This window comes from Sminthopsis crassicaudata, chromosome 3, assembly GCF_048593235.1.
Source record: "Sminthopsis crassicaudata isolate SCR6 chromosome 3, ASM4859323v1, whole genome shotgun sequence".
NCBI lineage: Eukaryota > Metazoa > Chordata > Mammalia > Dasyuromorphia > Dasyuridae > Sminthopsis > Sminthopsis crassicaudata.
Window position 1 is genome coordinate 584,772,904 of NC_133619.1, and position 21,542 is coordinate 584,794,445.

The window sequence follows — 21,542 nt, forward strand, 5'->3', positions numbered from 1 at the left end:
TTCTCTGTATCCAATCTCTACCCCTTTACCAATATTTCACACAACTTGGGTACCCAGAAGATGAGCAGTAAATTTTATGTAGCATATACCTCTCTGAATACCACAAAACAATGTTTTACAGAACTGTGGCCCTATATGTAAGGAAGCATGGCATTTTTCTGACTAAAAATGACTACCATCCAAAAATGAGGCCTAAAGAATACAAGCAAAATTTTTTCTCACCTGAGATCCAGAGACAGAGAAAAATGAGGCAAAAATTCTGGTATTAGAAAAGTCCTTGAAAGATCATTGTATCCATACCTCTGTCTTCAAGAAGTTCCTCACTCTAAATAGCCCAGAAAAATTTGTCCTACTGGGTTTTGTTTAAAGAAGTATGTTCCCAATCCACCCCTATCCTCCCATCACTTGGGAAATTCTTATTCATGGAAGGTCCCTGGAATCACTGAGAACTACTTCCATCCTATCCTGTTTTAAGAATGAACACAGAATGTCATGATGGTGTGTGTATAGTTCCCAACATCTAAGACCAGTATGATCTACCTTCTCCATCCATATCTTTACCATCTCCATTTCCTCAAGGAAAATAATTTTGCTACAAAGGAAAAACAAATTCTCCTTCTGAGATCACAATCCTGTTCTGGGTCTGAAAAAATGGAAAAATTAGGAAAGAACAAATAATGGTATACTTAAAGGGGACAGAATGGGGCAAGTAATGATTAACAAAAGAAATGAAAGATAAGAAAACAGTTCCTAAGCACACAGTGAATAATTAACTCGATATATTCACAGAGAGAAGGCTATACTAAAAATAATAACAATAATAAAAATAAGCAAAAATAATTTAATCCACAATTCTGTCCTCAAAAAGGAAGGTCTCATCTAGAGTCTGGGATAAGGTGGACATACAAAGGAAATTACATCTGTTTCTCTTATGGGGGCAGGACTATCATTTCATAGGAACAGAGACTACCCCTGGTATTTCAACAGTTCTATCAATGCAGCCTGACATCTCTACAATTAAAGCCTTAGAGAGAGACTCAGAGGCACAGTCAATATATTTCAGTGAGAAACCCAAAATTACTTTTTCCCAGAATCAAAGCCATCTCTGACCTACAATCTTTCATATGGGTAGAGGAAACCTTTCCCAGTATCTTTATATGGGTGGGAGGCAGTCAAAGAAGAGGGGATGGCTTGAGTTGAGAGAGGGAGAAAATGAAGAAATTTTTTGGTTTATATTCCTTGGCCTGCAGTTATCCAAAATTCTTAGAAATTACTATGTTTGATAATTCTAAGGAAACAGCAAAGGTTGAATCTTGGAAAGTATTTTGGTAAGTTTTGGGGGGTTGAACAGGCTAATGACTTTAGATTTTATCAAAGAGACCTTTCAAGGTTTGACAAGCACTTTAAATATGGTTTTTCATTTTACCCTCATAAGAACCCTTAATGTAGGCATTATAATTAGCTCCATTTTGTAGATAAGGAATCCAATTCTGTGAGAGATTAAATAATTCTCTCTGGGATCACACAGCCAGGTGTTTGAGAGAATAGTTACAACTCAGATCATCCTAAATCCAAATCCAGGGCTCTATCCCCTATACCATTTAGATGTTCAGTTTTGTGGTTTGTTTCCTATCTATTTCCCATTCATTTACAGCTCTGAGGGTTTCTATAAAGGAAAATTAAGAGAAAATGTGGAATCATTCCTTCAAAACCCTCTTTTGCCATCCGTTCCAAGGGTTAGCATAGTGCTGTAGAATCCCTACAGATAATGTTATTACTAAATCAAGCAGGTCAGGATCCTGTGGGAAGAGTGTTAAAGAGGCCGTCCAGAACAGACTTCCAAACAGTAAGCTAAAGAGAGAGGGGGGCTCCAGAGGCCAGGAGAAGAAGCAGCCAGAAATAGTCAATTCTAGCCTATCAGGACAATTCCTGAGTACCCAGTTCCTGAGACTATGCTGCCCCTATATGTTTAACCAGGAGATACGTGCCCATCAAATCCATCTTCCTTTCACTGAGCAATGTGATAAAGTAAAATAAGACTGAATTTATAGCCAGAACACCTCAGTCTAAGCCCTGGCTATACTATACCCCCCCTAACCTTTTCTCTCGTTTTCCATCACCTTGTTTCTTCCTTCTTAGTCATGACTGTTCCTCTCCCCCTGAATACTAGGGTCCAAAGTTTTTCTTCTTCTATGTAAGACCTATCTATTTTAAAGTATATGGCATAGTAGAAAAGTTGAGAATCTGTCTAATCCTGTCTTTATGACTAGCTATGTAATCCTGAGAAAGTCACATTGCTGTCTGAGTTTCAGCTTCTTACTCTGAAAAATGGGAGAAATAAATCCTCAAAGGCAATTCCAGGAGACTATAAATTCCATCTGGTTCCACCATGAAGTGAAGTCTGTGCTAGATGCTATGCGAAGGACTGGAAATACAAGTGGAAACAAAAAGAAAGACACATTCTGCCTTCAAAGAGCTTTCATTCCAAAAGGGGAAGGCAAGACTGAAATACAAGCTGAAGAGGCAGAGGGAGCAGGTACTCCCCACAGGAGCATAGTAGAAAAATTCAGTTAGAAGTAGAGATTGGGGAGAAATGAAGACATGACTGATCTTAAACTAGAGATTGTGGGAGGGGCAAACCAATTAGAAGAAGGGGTCACAGGTCCTGGCAATACTTCTGAAGGTGGGATAAGGTCAATACTAAAATGAATATCCAGGGTGAGGAAGCTTCTGTGACATGATAAAGTCCAAAGGGGAACCTAGACTGGTGTAGGATATGCTCTGAGTGACATACTATGTATATCTGTTTTCTGAAGGTGAATCAAGATAAATACAGACAAGCTGGTTGGACACATGTTAAAGAATTCTTTGAACATGGTCATTCATGAAATTAAACATCATTATTGTACAAAGGCAAAAGTTACTACTAGTTAGTGATAATGTAGAAAGAATTCATACTGCAAACAGGGCTGTGATTGATAATCTCTAAGCTCTTTTACAAATCAGAGATGTTGACTTAACAATTCTAATATTCACTGATTAATTAGTAAAATTTTGATTGTCAAATGAAACAATGTTTTAGAAGCTGCAAAGTGCAACATGACTTGGAGACACTAGGTGGTACTATGCACAATTAGGAGCCAAAATAAACTAAATTCAAATTCTGTCTCAGACACTTATAGTTGTATTACACATTTCTGTCTGCCTCAGTTTTCTCATGTGTAAATAGGGGCAAAAATAGCATCTATCTCACAGAATTGTGAAGATGAAATGAAATGTGTGTAAAGTATTTTGCAAATTTTAAAAGCACAATGTATTATCTGCAGTAATTATTATCAAAGTATGTTTATTTCATTAATAATTACAATGATATAATTGATATTATAATAATTAATAATAGATTATAATTGATTATTTATATTTGATTATTACCTATTTAGTAAATTCAAATTATAATATTTATATATTAGGCTTGTGGTTTGATTATATTATTATAATTAATTTTAAAACTGCAATCAGTGTTATGATATTTCACTGTTTTTAGCAGCTTTCTAGGACTAAGGAGCTATCTACATACATACAGAGGTAGTCAGGGAGAGATTACCCAGAGAACCCTATCTGGGAAAAAAAGAAATCTCAGGGGACAGAACAACTTAATAACCACTGGTTCTAAAGGCACCTGGCTTCTTTTTCCTGGAACCCAGCCTCTGCTTCTGGGCCTCTTGCTAACACATAACCCTGTATCACCTTCATGGTCCTGTGGCCAGTCTCTATTTTAGTCTAACTTCTCCAGTCTTATGCTTATCCTCTGCCCCATCTCTATCATAGTTTTACTCTTCTATTCTCTACCAGTCCCTTCCCCTTGTCTCAACTCCCTTTCCCAAACCATTCTTGCCTCAAAAATACTTCTCCTATCACTGCTTCTGCCACTGCTGCTTTGAGGTAAGTTCTTAATTCTTCTATTCCTTCGCTCCCTTTCTTCCTCCCTCACCAACCAGTATGAAGTCTCTCTCCAAACCCCCATTCTCTTCTTTTTCTCTTTCTATTCCTATCCAGTCCCTTCTGATATAATTTTTAAGAAGAGACAGAAAGTGGTGGACTGAAATCAAAACTTGAGTTTAAATCTAGTGCCAGGCATTTACTAGCTGTGCAAGTTACTTAACTTCTGTTTCAGGTTCCTCATTTGCAAATTAAGAATAATAACAGCATCTACAGCCCAGGATTGTTATGAGAATCAAATGAGATAATATTTGTGAAGCACTTTGCAAATCTTAAAGTTCTATATAAGTGCTATTAGCTTTTATTTAGTGAGATCCCCTAAAAAAAACATGAGAAAGAAACAAGAAAGAGAAAGAATAGCTCTTTAATGTCTCCTGATTTTTCCCCACCTGGCCCAAGTCTGAATCATAAAAGTATTTTGTTGAAGGGAATATTAAGACAAGAAATAAGAAATACCTTAAAGGAAGTGATGGCTGTTTACAAGAATTTTAAGAGCTATCATGTTGGAATAATGTTTCAATTAGTGTTCTTGACTTCAAAGAGCAGCGCATGGAATAAAGGAAGTTGAAATGATAGATTTGCAGTCTAAATAAGGAAAAACTTTCTAATCATCATAACTGTGGAAAAAAGTGTCTCTGAGAGATCTTAGTTCCTCGTTATTGAAGGCATTCGCAAGTAGATTAGATGACTATTTGTGAGGAACCACAGTATCACGAACCCTAAAGTTGGAAAGGATGTCAGACCATGATCATCCAACTTTTGCTTGAAGACCTCAATTGATTATATAGTCACTCCTTCCCAAGGCAGCCCATTCATTCTACTTTTAGATAATACCAATTTTCAGAAGGGCAGCAAGGTGGCTTGGTGGATAGAGTGCCGGGTCTGGAGTCAAAAGGACCTGTTTCAAATCTGGTCTCTATTATTTACTAGTTGTGAGATCCTGGGCAAATTACTTAGCCCTGTTTATCTCAGTTTCTTCATCTGTAAGATGAGCTGGAGTAGGAAAAAGCAAACCACTCCAATATCTTTGCCAAAAAAAAATGGGTCATGAAGATTTGAACATGTCTGAACAATAATATTTTTAGAAAGTTTTTTCCTTAATCAACCCTAACCTCAGTTTCCTTATCTCTTTTCAACTTTCTTCTACTTGCCCTCAGATGCTAAGCAGAATAAGTCAGCTTGGATGCTGGAGAGATTTAATGGAATGAGAGGGTCTGAATTTGAACCCCCCCTGATGCCCTCAACCTGAGTTGCCTGACTACCCGGGGCCTCCGTTTCCTCATTTATAAAATATTAAACTAAATGATCTCCAAAGTACCTTCTAAGTCTGTTCCTATGATCCTGTGACTTCTAAGTTTCCTTCATTTTTATCATTTTATGAATCAGGTGTTTTCTGGCTCTTATCTAAATCCCACTTTCTTAAACTTTGGTTTGTAATTGATTATGTGGATTGCAAAATTATAATTTATTATTAATAAATTTTGATTTGTATACTTATTTTATATACTTATATACCTGAGGTCACAAAAATTTCTCAGGTGAAAGGAGGTCATGAGTGAGAAAAGTTTAAGAAGTTCTGGTCTAGATCATGACTGAATTAAGGCCAATATTAGTTGTTTTAGTTTACAGACCTAGAAGACGCTCATCCCTTCGCCTAAGCAGGATTACTTCCCTGTTTTGTCCTCAGGCTGACAGCTTCTTAACCTTCCCACCCATTCCTGGTTTCCCATTCTTCCATTTCCTCCCCTCTCAGTGAGTCATTTAATATCTTCACTCTCAGAGCTCATTGGTCCTCTCTCCTCTCCCAGTACACCTTTATTCTCTTCTCTAACAATTAAAACTAGATATTTTGGAGAAACAACCTGGAACATCATCAATGTGACCAAATGTCACTAGCAACCTCAAGCTTCTTATCCATAAAATCATGAGGATGGACTGGATTAATGATAGGATTCCTGGTAGGTCCCCAATTTCATGATTATTACAACCTAGACTGTGAAATCTGGAAGAGGACCAAAGTCATTTTAATCCAATATGCTTTTTTTTTTTTTTTTTTTTTTTTTTTTTGAGGAAATTGGACTCTAGAGAAGAGATGCAGCTTGGCCAAAATTAAAAAGAGCCAAAAGAGTGGTGATTAAATCATCTGGCATGGACTAAAAAAAGGAGCAAGTACAGTCAGAACAAGGGCAGCTAGGTGAAGTAGTGGACAGAACACACAAGGTTTGGAGTCAGAAGGACTTGAATTTAAATCCAATCTCAGACATTTACTAGTTGTGTGATTCTGGACAAGTCACAACTTTATTTGCCTCAGTTTCCTCATCTGTAAGATAAGCTGGAAAAGGAAATGAAAAACTGTTCCAGTATCTTTGCCGAATAAATACCAAAGGGTCACAAAGAGACAACACAACACAACTGAAAATGACTGAACAACAAAAAAGAATAAGCACAAATTTGGAGTCAGGGTGGGAGGGGGGATTGAATCTTGACCCTGACACTTACCACCAATGATCTTGTGCAAGTTATTTCACCTTTCATGACCTCAGTATTCTTTATAAAGTGTAAGAATTGGAATAAACATCCCTTTCAATTCTCAACCCTTTAAATCCCTTGAATCAAAGAGGTATGTAATAAATCTGAAAGACAGATAAGAGATGATTCATTGTGCACATAAAATGTCAGTGTTGCTCAATTTGGACTTCATTTTGCCAGTTTTGGAGAGTTTGTAAGCTAAAGAGAATCATGATCTGATCCATACTGAAAGATTAAGTTATCAACATGTATAAGACAGAAGAGAAATCTGAAAGAACTGGGAATAATGTAAAAAGAGTTGCCTTCAAAATATAAGATAGAAAGCTTTACTTTGATTCTCATATGATAAAATTCTAGAATGTGTGATGTTTATGCATTCTTAAAATGGGAAGCAGTGGTCACTAAGAAATAGCACGCTTTCATCAAAAACAGAGTTTAGCCGAACTAACTGCATTTCTTTTTCTGAGGTAGATTGATAGAATGAGGAATGCCATTGATATAGTATACCACCAAGATGTCATGTATAATAGTAAGGTATTTTATAAGATTTCTTGAAATATCCTTTTGATCATGATAGAAGGACATTAATTAATAGATAGCACAGTTATATGGTTTGGAGAACTTGTTAAATGATCATAACCAAAAAAAAGTAAATAAAAGCTGTATCCAACTCAGAGAGAATTCACTAATTGGATGCTCTGGAGATTTATCCTTAGCCTTAACATTTTTATCACTTATTTAGTTGGAAACATAAATGGTATTATAAAATCTGAAAAGATGGTTCAAATCTGAGAGAGATAGATAAAACATTGAGTGGCAGAATATAGGTCTAAAAAGATGTTGATAGGCCATTATTGTGGACTGAATCTAATAAGATAGAGCTAAATAGGGAGGAAACGTGAAATACTTATTGGGTTCAAATTGGGTTTAGATGCTCATTGTTGGGATCAGTATTATAGCAATATAAAAGTTCTGAAGATCTGAGTCCTGCAACTCAAAGTGTAAGCTCAAAACAAATAATATAATCTCATAAACACAAATGCTACCATGAACTTAGACTACAATAAAAGGGCCACAGCAGCTAGGATGAGGAAAGTAATAATGGCAGTGGCGTGTGTCTAGTTCATATTGTGGCATATTGTGCTTAGTTCTGGATACATATTTTAGCAGAGACATTGATAAATTCAAATGAATAACCAAAATTGTGGAAGGACTGGAAGTCATACTATTTAAGGAAGAGGGAAGGAAAATACAGTTAGCAGAAAAAGAACTTTTAAAGAAAATAATTGTCCCCAAGTATCCTTCCTTATCTCCTTCCTTTCTTCCTTCTTTCCTTCCTTTCTCCCTTTCTTTTTACCTTTCTCCCCTCTTTCCCACCTTTCTATCCTCTGTCCACATAGGGCATCATAGCCTTACCTACAAATATTCTTAAAAGCATTTTTTTCTCTTTTGCACCTCTGAATTCTCCCAAGATATCTTGGGCTTTACTGGCTAGATTTCTTTTTTAAGGACCAGACCTTAAAGCAATCATTTGTAGCACGCCCTCCTGGCAGTTACAATTACTAGTCTGTCCTAGGCCCAACAGAGTACCTTTGCAGTGTCAACTCTACCCGGCTCGCCTCCTCTGAGGCCTTCAAAGGTCTCTGGCCATGATTTCTTGAATCTATAGTTTAATAACCAGTAGCACACTCAAGAACAGCCACGTGTAATCTTAAAAGCCTTTATTATACCTACTCACATAATGCCCTGACTGATGCTCTTACTTGTTGGTTCCCGAATGAACACATGGTCAGAAGACCCACGTGTTCACTACCAAACTCCTTACCTCTTTCGGCTATCCATCTCGGCTTGGCCACCCAGGTTAGGGAGCCAGGTTAAAGAGCACCAGGTTAAAGAGAATTAGAATTAATTCAATTAGAATTAGATCTAATTGACCATCAAAAGATTCTAGGTCAAGCCCTATTTGTCATTGTTTGGGTCCTGATTGACTCAGGTTGAATGAAAATAGCAATCATTTCTGATTTGGCCAGAAACCCTGGAGTCTTCCAGATTCATTCCATCATTTATTTATTTATTTAGATTTTTTTTTTTGGACTAATCTGGAAAAGAGATTCTTTGCCTCAATTGCTCCCTAGCTTTAATCACTGAATGAATGTAGTCTCAGTCAAACTGAAACCTATTGATGACTGCAGCTTAAAAAGATCAAAGTCTCCCATTTCATGCAGGGCCATCTCCAGAAGTACTGATCTTTATCTGGCCACTGGACCCAGATGGTTCTGGAGGGGAAAGTGAGGCAGGTACCTTACACAGCCCTCCCTCACTTAAATCCAAGTCACTTGCATGTCATGGCATCATCTCCCTAATGACACGGTCCTTTTCAAGAACAAAGGACAAACAACAACATTCTCTATTATAATTGTTCCCTAGTATTTGAAAGAATATAATATAGAAGAGAAATTAAACCTACTCTGGTTGGTGGTCCCAGAGGACAAGACCAAGATAAATGAATAAAAGTTGCAAAGTAAATTAAGGCTTGATGGAAGGAAAAGTTCCAATTAGAAATATATAAAAGTAGGGTGGATCTTCACTGAAGATCTTCAGTCTGAGGATTGATGAACTGCTGATCTGACCGTTATAGAAAGTATTCAGGATTAATTGGTATCTGAAGTCCCATCCAACTCTAATATTCTGTGCATCTGTCTTAAACTGATTTTCTCCACCCAAAAGCCTGCTTCTCTTTATCTCTTTCATGAGTGTGATGACACTATTGATCATCTCAGTCAATCTGACTTTATCTTTTACTTTTCCATTCACCTATATTATCTATATCTTGCATTCCTTCCCCTCCATATATAGTGCCAGAATCTTGGTTTTATTACTCATAGCCTATATTCTGGAGGATTATTAGCTTCCAAGTCTCTTATTTCTCCTTTCTTCAATCCAGCCTTCACACAATTGCCAAAATAGCCTTCCTAATGCATAAATCTGGCCATGCTCAAAAGTCTTCAAAGATTATCCCATAGCTAAAAGATAAAATATAAACTCCTTAGCCTAGTACTTAGAACCTTTATTATTAGCTCTACAATTCTTTTCCAGTAAAATAAGATTAAATTTTGGGGAATAAATACAGAGTATCTTAGTACAATTTTTGCTTCCAAAGCTTACAACTGGACAATTTTGGGGATACCCTTTATAAAAAAAAAAAAAACCCTACCCTTAGGTTCATAAAAACACAAATACAGAATTTGGGTAGAAAATTATTGTGATATTTAATAAATCATAAAGCATGTAACTATACTATAGCTTTCTAAAATATTTCCTTTGATCTATGTAGCCTTAGTGATATGGATACTATTAGTAAAAATTTTCATCTAATACAATTCAATTATATCCTCTTGTAAATTCCCCACCGGGGTCCACCTATCTTTAGGACTAAAAGAGCCACTTGACCCTTGCTAGGATCATAGATTTAGAGTTCAGTGAGACCCTTTTGGCCATTGAGTCCAATATCTTTATTTTCCATTTAGGGAAACTAACATTCAGAGAGATTAAGTGATTTACTCAGGATCATACAGCTAGTAAGTGACTGAAGCAGGTCTTCTGGATTCCAAATCTAGCACCCTTTCCATTTCACTGGGATTGTCCATTATTTTTTCACTGATTCTGTATAACCAGCCCATCTTCTTTTCCAGGAGTACATCATCTTCTTTACATCACTTCTATACCTGTTTTCATGGGTAACACACTATGACTTATTCATACCTACCATGCACTTCTCCAGTGCCTTTTGGATGACTAGCAACTTCAGAGTCTTCATAATCTGTAAAATGAGCTGGAGAAGAAAATGACAAGCCATCCAATGTCTTTGCCAAGAAAACCTCAAAAGGAGTCACAAAGGTTAGATTGACTGAAAAAGAACTAAACAAAAACCCATCAATTATAAAATGACAACAATACAAATATAGTAGAATACCTTTGAGCCATTTTGTTTTTGTTCAACTGTTTTCAGCTGTTTCCAACCCCTCATGACCCCCTTTTGGAGTTTTCTTGGCTGCAATATTGGAACATTTACTACTATTTCCTTTTCTAGCTCATTTTGCAGATGAGGAAACTGAGGCAGAATTAAGTGACTTGCACATGGTCAAACGGCTAGGAAGTGTCTGAGATAAGATTTGAACTTGGGTTTTTCTGATTTCAGGCCCTAAGCTCTATCCAATGTACCATCTAAGTATAAAAAGTGATTAAAGGAATGGTTTCAGAGAAACCTGAAAACATTTTTATGAACTGATGCAAAATAAAATGAGTAGAAGAAGAAGACCAATTTGTACAATAATAGCAACAATGTAAAACAAATTAGAAAGACTTAAGGACTCCAATAAGCATGAAAACTGAGCATTGAGCCTGTTATCTGTCATCTGATAAGGGGAGATACACTCAGGTTGCAGAAGATGTATTTTTTGAACATAGCCAATGAAAAATTTATTCTGTTTGACTGTATGGAGTCAAAGTTTTGTTGTCTTTTCTTCTTTGTATTCTAATTTCAGACTACAGTTTTATTCTTGTTTACATTTTTGAAAATCATATATCTACATTTATACTTATTATTATGGTACAAATCTGTTATCCTATTATTTCCTTGGTGCAAAGAACTTCCAGTCTTTGTGTTGGGTACAAACAAATGATTTTTTTTTTTTAATTAATCCTCACCAAAAAAAAAAAAAAAAAATTCTCCCAGTGGGCTTTTCTATTGTCTTATCAGGGCTTCTTAAACTTTTTTCCCCTTTGCAGAGTATATAGATATGTAAAATAGATATGCAAATTAAACATTTACTAATAATAAGTCATAAAGAAATTTATTTTAAAATAACCCTTTGGTACATATATAATTTTACCATTTATTAAAGACAAAAGCAAATTGCAAAAAAAAAAAAAAAGTTATTATGGTTAGACAATAATGCATGTGAAAAGTGATTTAGGAGTTTTGTTAGACTGAAAGAACAATATGAGTCATAGCACAGAAAGGGTGCTAGATTTGGAGTCAGGAAGACCTGCTTCAGTCATTTATTAGCTGTGTGATCCTGAGTAAATCAAAAAAAGGTATAATGTCCACAACAAGGGAGGTAATAACCTTGCATACATATTCTATTCTGATCAGACATGAAATATCTGAAACAAAATTGATTCTCATCCAAAATATACTAAGAATGATGAAAAGGAAAGGGGACAAGGATCCTTGCAAGGATCTATTGAAGGAACTGAGATGTTTAGCCTAGAGAAGTGAAGACTTGAGGGAACATGGAAGTTAAATTGAAGTTTTTGAAGGACTGTTCCATAGACTTGTTCTACTAAGAGAATAAGTTAGGCAGTAAGGTCTTAGAGGGATTTGCAGAATAATTAATGGATATAATTCCAAAAGAACACAGGAAAATATAGGCTTAAAGACATATATGAAGAAAGTTGACTTATTCTCTGAGACCAGAAGGAAGAAGGAAAGTAATGGGAGCAAACAGAAGAATTTTGAGGTATTAAGGGAGGAGAAAGAGTATTTGAAAAAAATTTGTCACTGAAAACTTTTTTCTTCTTGGTAAAGAAGTCAATCCTGCTAATAGTAAGGGACGGGAGCAGAATGAGATTCTTTTCTTTTTTCTTTTGCAAGGGAATTGAGTTAAGTGATTTGCCCAGGGTCCCACAGCTAAGTGTCTGAGGTCGCATTTGAACTCAGGTCCTCCTGACTCCAAGGCTGATGTTCTCTCCACTGCTATTTAGCTGCCCCTGAAATGCACTTTTACAAGGAAATCGGAGGCTAAGAAAAACATCAGTGGAAAAACTGAGTAGAATCTGACAAAAAGGATCGCCAAGCTGCAGTGAGGACTCAGATAAGACTAAAAGGTATGAATTTCTTTTGGTAGCAATCAGTCCAGTCTCATAATTTTGGTTATAATAGTAATTCTTTTTTTTTTTTCCCTGAGGCTGGGGTTAAGTGACTTGCCCGGGGTCACACACCTAGGAAGTGTTAAGTGTCTGAGACCAGATTTGAACTCAGATCCTCCTGAATTCAAGGCTGGTGCTCTGTCCACTGTGCCACCTAGCTGCCCCATAACAGTAATTCAAAGGCAAGAATAGAGAAAGAGAACTGTAGTGGTTTCCCAGAATCGGGCCCTGAATACTGTTGGCCCTGCTCTCTGTTCCCATACCATCCACCCTGGAGCAGCCCTTAATTTGGCCAATTAGCACGTGGCCTGGGAGTTGGTAGGTATTAAGAGTTCTCTAAAGCTGGACTCATCTCATCCTTTTTTCATTCTCACATCCTTTATCTCCACACAGAAACGGGGCACATCAGACTCCAGGCAATCCCCACAGCCCAAGGTCATGGGCTCTCCAGAACTGAAACTTCATCCCCATCCCAACCTGGAGCCCCAATTCACCGTCCCTCCTGCAGTCTTTCATTTCACTCCTCTGTCTCCAGCCTCCAGCCACAACTAGGAATGACAGAGCAGTCCCTCTTGTGGAACACCACCTTCCCCCGCCCAGCTTCCTTCCTGCTCACAGGCATCCCAGGGCTGGGCACCATGCATGCCTGGCTCTCCTTGCCCTTCAGCTCCATGTACCTGCTGGCTCTCTTGGGCAATGCAGCTCTGCTGGCTGTGGTGAAGGCAGACACGACCCTGCACCAGCCCATGTTTCTCCTTCTGGCTGCCCTGGCTGCCACTGACCTGGGTCTGGCCTCCTCGGTGGCTCCAGGGCTGCTGGCCATCCTGTGGCTGGGGCCCCAGCCCATCCCTTATGCTGCCTGCCTGGCCCAAATGTTCTTTGTCCATGCCCTGACTGCCATGGAATCGGGCGTGCTCCTGGCCATGGCCTGTGACCGTGCAGTGGCCGTGGGGAACCCCCTGCGTTACCCCATGCTGGTCACCGGTGCCCGCGTGGGTTGGGTAGCCATGGCACTGGGGCTTCGGGCTGTGGCCATCGTGGTGCCCTTTCCATTGCTCGTGGCCAGATTCAAGCATTTCCGGATGAGGACCGTGACCCATGCTTACTGTGAACATATGGCAGTGGTGGAGCTGGTGGCTGGCAACACAAGGGCCAACAACCTCTATGGGCTGGCGCTGTCTCTGGCAGTATCAGGAGTGGATGTGATTGGCATTGCAGGCTCCTATGGGCTCATTGCCCACACTGTACTGAAGCTACCCACCCGGGAGGCCCGGGCCAAGGCTTTTGGTACCTGCAGCTCTCACATCTGTGTCATCCTGGCCTTCTACGTGCCCGGGCTCTTCTCCTACCTCACCCACAGATTTGGCCGAAGAACGGTCCCTCGCCCTGTGCACATTCTCCTCTCAAACATCTACCTACTGCTGCCCCCATCCCTCAACCCCCTCATCTACGGCGCCCGCACCAAACAGATCCGGGACAGGATCCTCGCATTCTTCACACCCTGGAAGGGTCAACTTGGATAGGATGCCAGGAGTCTGGGCTGGAGGTATCTGCCCGTTGGCCCTCACCTCCATCAGCCATCGAATCAACAAGCATTCACTCCTCACTGGTGAGATTCAGGGCTCTGTGACTTACCCATGACCAAATCTGAGCTTTTGCCCAGTTCTCACTGGATTCTCTTCAAAGCCCCATTCTTTGCCTCTTTTGAAAACTGTCTCTGGACTTAATTGTCCCAGGAAACCTTCCTAGTCATTCATCTTCCCCCATCCCCAGGCATTATGGGTCCTCGTGTATCCTGCAAGCCCTTAGATTGTACCTATAGCATCCTCTGTCTGTTTACGTCATTTGTGACCTTTTTTATGTTTTCGTGTACTTGTATAAATGTATTTGTGTCCCTTCTCCCCAGCCAGAGTGCTTCAATAGCCAGGACTACAGTTTCCAAAAGTTGTGTGTAGAAAGAACTCCTGACTGGAAGGCAGAAAACCTGGATTCAAGTCCTTGCTCCAAGGTTTATTAGCTTTATGACCTTTAAGCCTCAGAAATTGAGGAAAACCATCTCTATTTGACCATCCTTAAAGAATTACGTAAAAAAATGATGTGAAAGGACTTTGAAAACTTTGAGCAGTAATAGAAATGTTACTGGAATCCTATTTCAATGAATTAGTCAAGCAGCTGGTGCCATCTACAGTAGCACTAATTTTGCTGTTGGGAACTAATGGGTTATACAGAATAGGAAATCCTGCACAACTTCAAGGTAGGAAAACCTGGACCAGCAGCCTACCTCCAATGTATACTAGCTATGTGGCCATGGACATTATTTGATATCTCCAAGCCTCAGTTTCCTCATCTGTAAAATGGGAAAAAGAATATTCACATAACCTATTTCATAGGATTGATTGGTGTAGAGGGTGGAACTTTGGAGAAGTATACTTGAAAAAAGTATACTTGAAACAAGGTGTTAACTCAGTGGAACTGATGAGATAATGGTTATCTAGTTTACATTTACTTAGTACTTAGCATGGTGATGTAATATTTCTACAATTGATGTAATTGTAATAGGGTATTTAAACTGAGGACAAAATCAGCCACAGATATTCTATCTTTGACCAGCTTCGTGGTGGCTCTTATACCTCCTGCACTAAGATCAAGACTGGGCCAGAATAAAGAACCTAGTCTCTATTCTTGACCATTCTCATGTCTATCCTGCTGAGACCAAGGCCCATCCGAAGGACCTCCAGAGAGCTAGTCCAAACATTATATTTTGGAGTTCAACACGGGGCCAGCTCTCTACAGGATGAGCCTTACTGGAGTTAATTTTTGTAAATCAAATTTTTTAAGTCTATGTAAATATTAGTTATCTTTAATTATTGTCTTGCTTTCATCAGTCTCTTTGGTCACCAAAAAAAAAAAACTTTTTTTTCGGTGTGCACCATGTTATATGTATTGTACAGGGTTCAAGTTCTAATAAACATTAATGTATTTCCTCAGATGTCAAAATGATGATTTGAAGAAGAGGTAGGAAAGACATAAATTGTATTTTGCTCCTTCCTCAGTAAAGGTGTTTCTTGGATATGGGAAGATCTACTCCAGGAGCATTAGGGATGGGTCTTTAATTATCATGCATGCAAAGGACTTAGAGTTACTGCAAGGATCTCCAGTATTAAAGGATTTATTCCTTTTATCACACTGGGCAAGTCACAGGTTCTCAGTTTCCTTATCTGTAAAAGGGGATAATAATTATTTCACTACCTACCTCATGGGATGAAAGAATGCTTTACAAATCTTAAAGTTTTATGCAAATGTAAGTTATCATGATTATTATTAAATCATTATTAATAAATTAATATTTATAGGTGTTTTTATTAACAGGCTATTCCCTTGTCCTCTTGATCTTAGGCTCTCACAAGGAATTTGGGAAGTTGAGTAAGAAGTTGAGTCAAATGCCCTGGGATCTTTTCTCATTGTAGAAATCAGTTCTAAAATGTCCAGAGTTTGTTTCTTTTCCTGGTCAGCACTACATTTCCAGAGGTGCAATCCTTAAGTTCATTCCTTACTGGATAGTAGGCAAGACTTCTATAACAGTAGATAGAGTGACAGTTATAGACCTCTCTGCCCAGTTTAGTCAGATCCACAACACACCAGCCTAATTAAAAGCAATGAGAACCAATATCACTGTCAAGGCCCAATCAATCAAAAAAGCTTTTAAGCACCTACCATGTTCTAGGTTCTCAACTAAGCCTATATGAGCCAAGTGAAAATCCTTTTCTGCCAAGTCTCCCATCACACATAAACCAGCCCACAAAGAAATATCATCCAAAGAATCCCTCCAAGAGTAGGGATAGACATGTTTCTGTAAAAATCACATCCCTTCAGTACATATCCCAACCCTCCCTTCTAATCACTCTGTGTCACTATGTGATAACATATCTCAATTTTTTTAGTATGAATTTAATGATCATCAACTGCAAACATTTCAACATTTAAGGAAAATGAGGATTTCATATGAAATCATGTACTGTATGTTATGTATGTATGTATTTATACATATATTTATATAGTAAGGCTGTTTTTAGTAGGTGATTGATGCATGTCACATGGATCTGTTTAGATGTGGTTTGCAGGAAGGTAAGTCTTTCCAATTGATGCTTGTCAAGAAAAGAGGCAGGAAATTGGAGCCAGAAACTGGTCACTCAGGTCTCCTCAGAGAGAAGAGGTACCAATATAGAATTTTATCTATCGACTCTTGTAAATTTCATTAGTCTAGTGGAAGTAATTTTTAGATTCAAACTGCATTTCTCCTTGTCCCTTAATGGAGGAGGGTCTCCCCCAAACTACATATTCAACCAAAGCTTGACTCCCTTCCTACCAGATGCTAGTTCTAAAACGAACACATATAGCAAATAAGCACATTTATCCATAGAAAAGCAGAAATCAGAGAAACCATTCATCTGAAACTATCTACCAGACAGACCACTGTGAATTCTCCCTTTGGGAGTAAGACAGCTCAGCTCAACCAAGAGTCCCAGATCTCACCCAAGAGGAAATTCTCTGACTGCCAGCTCTTCTAAAAACTGTTTCTTCCCAGAATCCCTCTCCAACAGGGACTTAAAGAGAGGTTGAAACATCATGCCTTCTCCCCTAAATCTGGAAGCCGGAAACACCAGACCTTTCTTCTTTCTGGCTCTCACCAACTCCACCTTTCAAGGCATGCAGAGGTTATTGCATAATCAGTCTCCATCAATGAGATGATCCTTTCAACCAAGAATCCCATTCCTTCCCTGGACTAAAATTCTTTGCAGTCCCTTACAAACATCAGCCTGTACAAGAGTGACATATGTAACTACTTAATATAATATATTTAATATAAACATAACATATAAACAAAATTATTTAACATAATATATTTAATATGAACATAAACATCAGCACTCAAAAACAAAAAGAATAATTTTCCGGTGTCCCATAAAATCAACCTATGGTATGTTACATATTAAACATTCATTAAACGAATGCACTTAAAAGTTATTAAAATACAACAAGGAATTACATATTCTATCACCTCACAGACTACTGTAGTGATCGGATGCCTAATTATATGTAGAATGTAACATTCAAAAATAGCCAGAATACACCGGAATCAATCAAAAGCAACAATAAGGGTTAATTTAAAAATGAAACTAGCTAGCTACAACAATTACACTATCAATAAGTTTATCTATAAAATATAACTAATCTATAGGGATTAGGAGATATATAAAATTGACAAAAATATTAATGTCATGAATAAAATGAGTCAAATGAATAATAAAATACAAAAAAGAATACTCAAACATAGTAATTCTCTTGTACAATTTTACTAAGCAGTTTTATTCAAGACATTTCACACTGATACCTAGATATATGTATAGCTATACTTTCAGTTTTAACTGTACTATCATAATTCAATATAGTGAATAGTCGGATAGATTTAGTTTTCCTGTCCCCAACTGATTTCTCTGTTCCTAAAGCAGAGCTAATAATTGGCAGTTGGGATCATTATAGGCTTTTGTGTCTACACCTGGGCTGGCGTGTCAGTTGGTTACTGGTATATTCCTGCTCTGTGAGCTGAATCTGTGCCCTAGGAGTCTCTATAGCAATTTGGAGCAGAGTAGGCATTGTCTTTAGGTTCAATTTTCCCATTCTGAAATAAGGCATACAATCTTTATTGGATGCATCATTTTCAGCTCCCACAGGTAGGTCAGAAAGTCTTTGTACAAGTGGTACACATTCTCTTTTTTTAGAGTGTTCATCACTTCTCTCCACTTGCTCATTAGAAAGTTAAACCAGTTTTTCCTTAGACAATAGATGGCTGTGGTGAATAGTTGTGAGAGAGTTGTGAATAGTTGTGTAATAGACAATACTTATGTAATCCCTACATTGACCCAACTTACTTCTACCTCTAGCCTAATAAAATGACTATACTCATGTATTTCAGTTTAAACTAATATTCAAATGCAACAAGATGAACTAATATTCTTACCAAGATCTACACTGTTCTATAACAAAAGTAGCATTATAGGAATATTACCATTAACATTAAACTACTTTTTAGCACTGACATGATATGATGATGATGATAATGATAAATACCACATGAGATGATAATAACGATCATGATGATGACAATGATGGCAATGACAATGATGATGAGAGCTGGCATTTATTTAGTGCCTTCAAGATGTATAAAGTACTTTACATGTGTTAATTTATTGATTCTTACAACAGCCTTGTGAAGTACTCTCTATTTGTCCCTATTTTACTGATGATGAAACTCAATTCAGAGAAAGATTAAGGCACCTGTTCAGGATTTTGCAGATAGTATGTATATTAGGCAGGATTTGAACTAAGATCTTTCTTTCTGACTCCAAATCCTGAAATCAATTCATTAACTGCCCTTATCAATGTTCTAGATATATATCCTAAGATCTCATCCCACTGGCATTATAGGCACTGTGTTCTAAGGTGGATGATTCCAGTCCAATAGGTTACACTCTGTTTTAAAATACCTTCCAACTCTAACATTCTATATTTTAGGCTTCCTACCAGCTCTGAAATGCTACAAACTAAAAACCCCTTCTAGGGCAATTAGGTGACACAGTTGATAGAATGGCTATGGAATCAAAAAGGCCTGAATTCAAATCATGTCAGGCAGTAGCTGTATAACCCTGTTTCCCTCAGTTTCCTCATCTGTAAAAGGAGCTGGAGAATGAAATTGCAAATCAATCCAATGCCTTTGCCAAGAAAAACTCGAAAAGGGGTCACAAAGAGACAGATGTGACTGAAAACAGCTGAATTAAACCATATGTGTTTTACAAATAGTATTTAATGCTCAGAATAACTCTGAGTAGATGTACATTTTACAGATGGTCCCACTGTCAATGTCTAAGTCTAGATTTGAACTGAGAAAGATGAGTCCTTCTTCTAACTCCAGGGCCAGTGCTTTACCCACTTCATTAACTAGCTTCCTATATTCTCTCTCAATAACTTTATAACGCTTTCCATTAGTCAGTTAACTTGTAGTCTCTTAAACACTAAGATTTTTCAAGATAACCTTGTCTCCTTGTTTCTTACAGTATCCTACTAGAAATTTGGATGGAATAGCATTAATAGCCAATAATACTGAAGAGTCTGGACATACCAGATCCATAATATCTACTTTCCTGTTGAAACCAACAATTCCCTTGCGGAATTTAAAGCTCACCTAGAAGTATTACAGATTATGAATTGTCTTTATCACTTAAACCACTAAGTCTAAGCCTTATCATAGACTTTAATGGCATTTTACCCAAACGTGTCATAAAAATTTTAGGAAATGATGGGAACTTAAAAGCCACTGTCTAGGACAGCATTGCAGTTCACATTCTAAATTTTTATCATCACCTCTGCATGAGATCCTATGAGTCCAGATGAAACTGGTCCATAAGGAATTGATAATGAAATCAATATGACTATCCTTAAGGATCACTATTACCTCCTTCTCTAGCACCATTCCTGTTTCCTGGAGTTGGATCAGAAGATTTTTACTTCTACATGACCAATGTTGCCTTCCCTTTCTTAGATAGTCCTAAGTAGGACTATCTTATCCACAAGTCTAAAGAAATGTAGATGTTTTATCTAATCATCTTATATTCTATCTGCATCTGCAGCTTAGCCCTAATGATACTATTATTTTTATTTGCTTCTGTAGCTCAAGATGACTGGAGATGGCCCTGGATGAAATGGGAGACCTAGGCCTTTTTAACTAAATTCTTCCATAGGTCTCAGTTTGACTGAGGCCACATCTATTCAGTGATTAAGGCTAGGTTGCAACTGAGGCAAAGAATATAATCTTTAGCATAGTCCAAAAAAATCTAAATAAACTGGACCCAGATGTGTCTGGAAGGGAAAGTGAGACAGGTGACCCTACGGCTTCTCAGAGCCACAGATGAGTTTGGTGGATGAGCAGATGGGAAAATTAGGATCCACCCCTTTAAACATCTCAAAGTTTGTATATATTCATGCTGGGTAACATTTGAACTTGTCTCTATAAGGTTATTCACTACCACTGTCCCTTAATCCTATTTGCCTCCATTTCCTCATCTATAAAATGAGCTAGAAAAGGAAATGGGAAATCACTCTAGTATCTTTGCCAAAACCTCAAATAGGGTTATGAAGTCAGAAATAACTGAAAGCAGAAAAACCCAAGTAGCTATCTTCCTTATGTCTATCAGCTCATTATTTTGTCTGACTCAGGAATTTTCACTCCTGCCCATGTTCCCCATATCTCCCAATACTGTGTTCCTGGAGACATGATTCACATCAAGAGAAAATGCTAACTTTAGTTCTATGGTATCTTATCTACCACAAGAGGTATGGCCTCAGCCTTACTCATAAGATATGGTGGAATTCCTGGATTTAATTGTGATTTTCAGTCTTCCTATAGGACTGTCTCTTTTCATTAGAAGGCTTACCATTTCTTTAAGCAATTGCTCCCTCTCAGAGGGTGAAGTAAAGTGGAATTCCAGGAATAACTCAATTCCTCAGGCATAGTCCACAGTCAAAATTTTCAGGCAAAACTAGAAAAACTTGCTGAGTTGTCTCACCTGCCTTGTCATCTAGGACCTTGAGTCCACACTATTCTAATCCTTTCCTTTTTCTGTCCAAAATGCTTAAAATGTCCTCATTGTTAAAGTCCAGTTCATTTCTACTAGTAGAAACCCTTGATGCTTTTAGACTGCAAAAATAAAACAAAACTTCTCAATCACCTTTTTGTGGTTTAGAGTTCCCTTTATTAAGCATACAGAGAAGCAATATTACTGAATTAATTATGCAGGAAAATTCAAATTTAGCGCAATATCTGAATCAACCAATAGATGGCACTCCACTTGAGCTACCTTAGCCTTTTCTATCTTTCTGGTACATTCACAAGGAAAAGTCACTTTCTAATAGGCTGTAGTTTTTCTGTTGGTTGCAAGAAGGTACTCAATCCTGTGCCGGAGCTATTCTTCTCCCACTCACATCATGGTACATGGCCTCCTCCATCACTTGGCTCAAAAGTGACTTTT

At 37.9% G+C, this 21,542-nt stretch overlaps 1 protein-coding gene across 1 annotated transcript; it reads left to right on the forward strand.

Annotated features, from left to right (window-relative positions):
• Positions 1–13,013: 13,013 nt before the first annotated feature.
• Positions 13,014–13,982, forward strand: OR52W1 (olfactory receptor family 52 subfamily W member 1). Its single transcript, XM_074302536.1, has one exon. The coding sequence runs from the start codon at positions 13,014–13,016 to the stop codon at positions 13,980–13,982; it is 969 nt and encodes a 322-aa protein (XP_074158637.1).
• The last annotated feature ends 7,560 nt before the right edge of the window (positions 13,983–21,542 follow it).

Coding starts and splice junctions, on each gene's coding strand:
- OR52W1 (XM_074302536.1), top strand. CDS start 13,014: ATGACAGAGCAGTCCCTCTTGTGGAACACCACCTTCCCCCGCCCAGCT.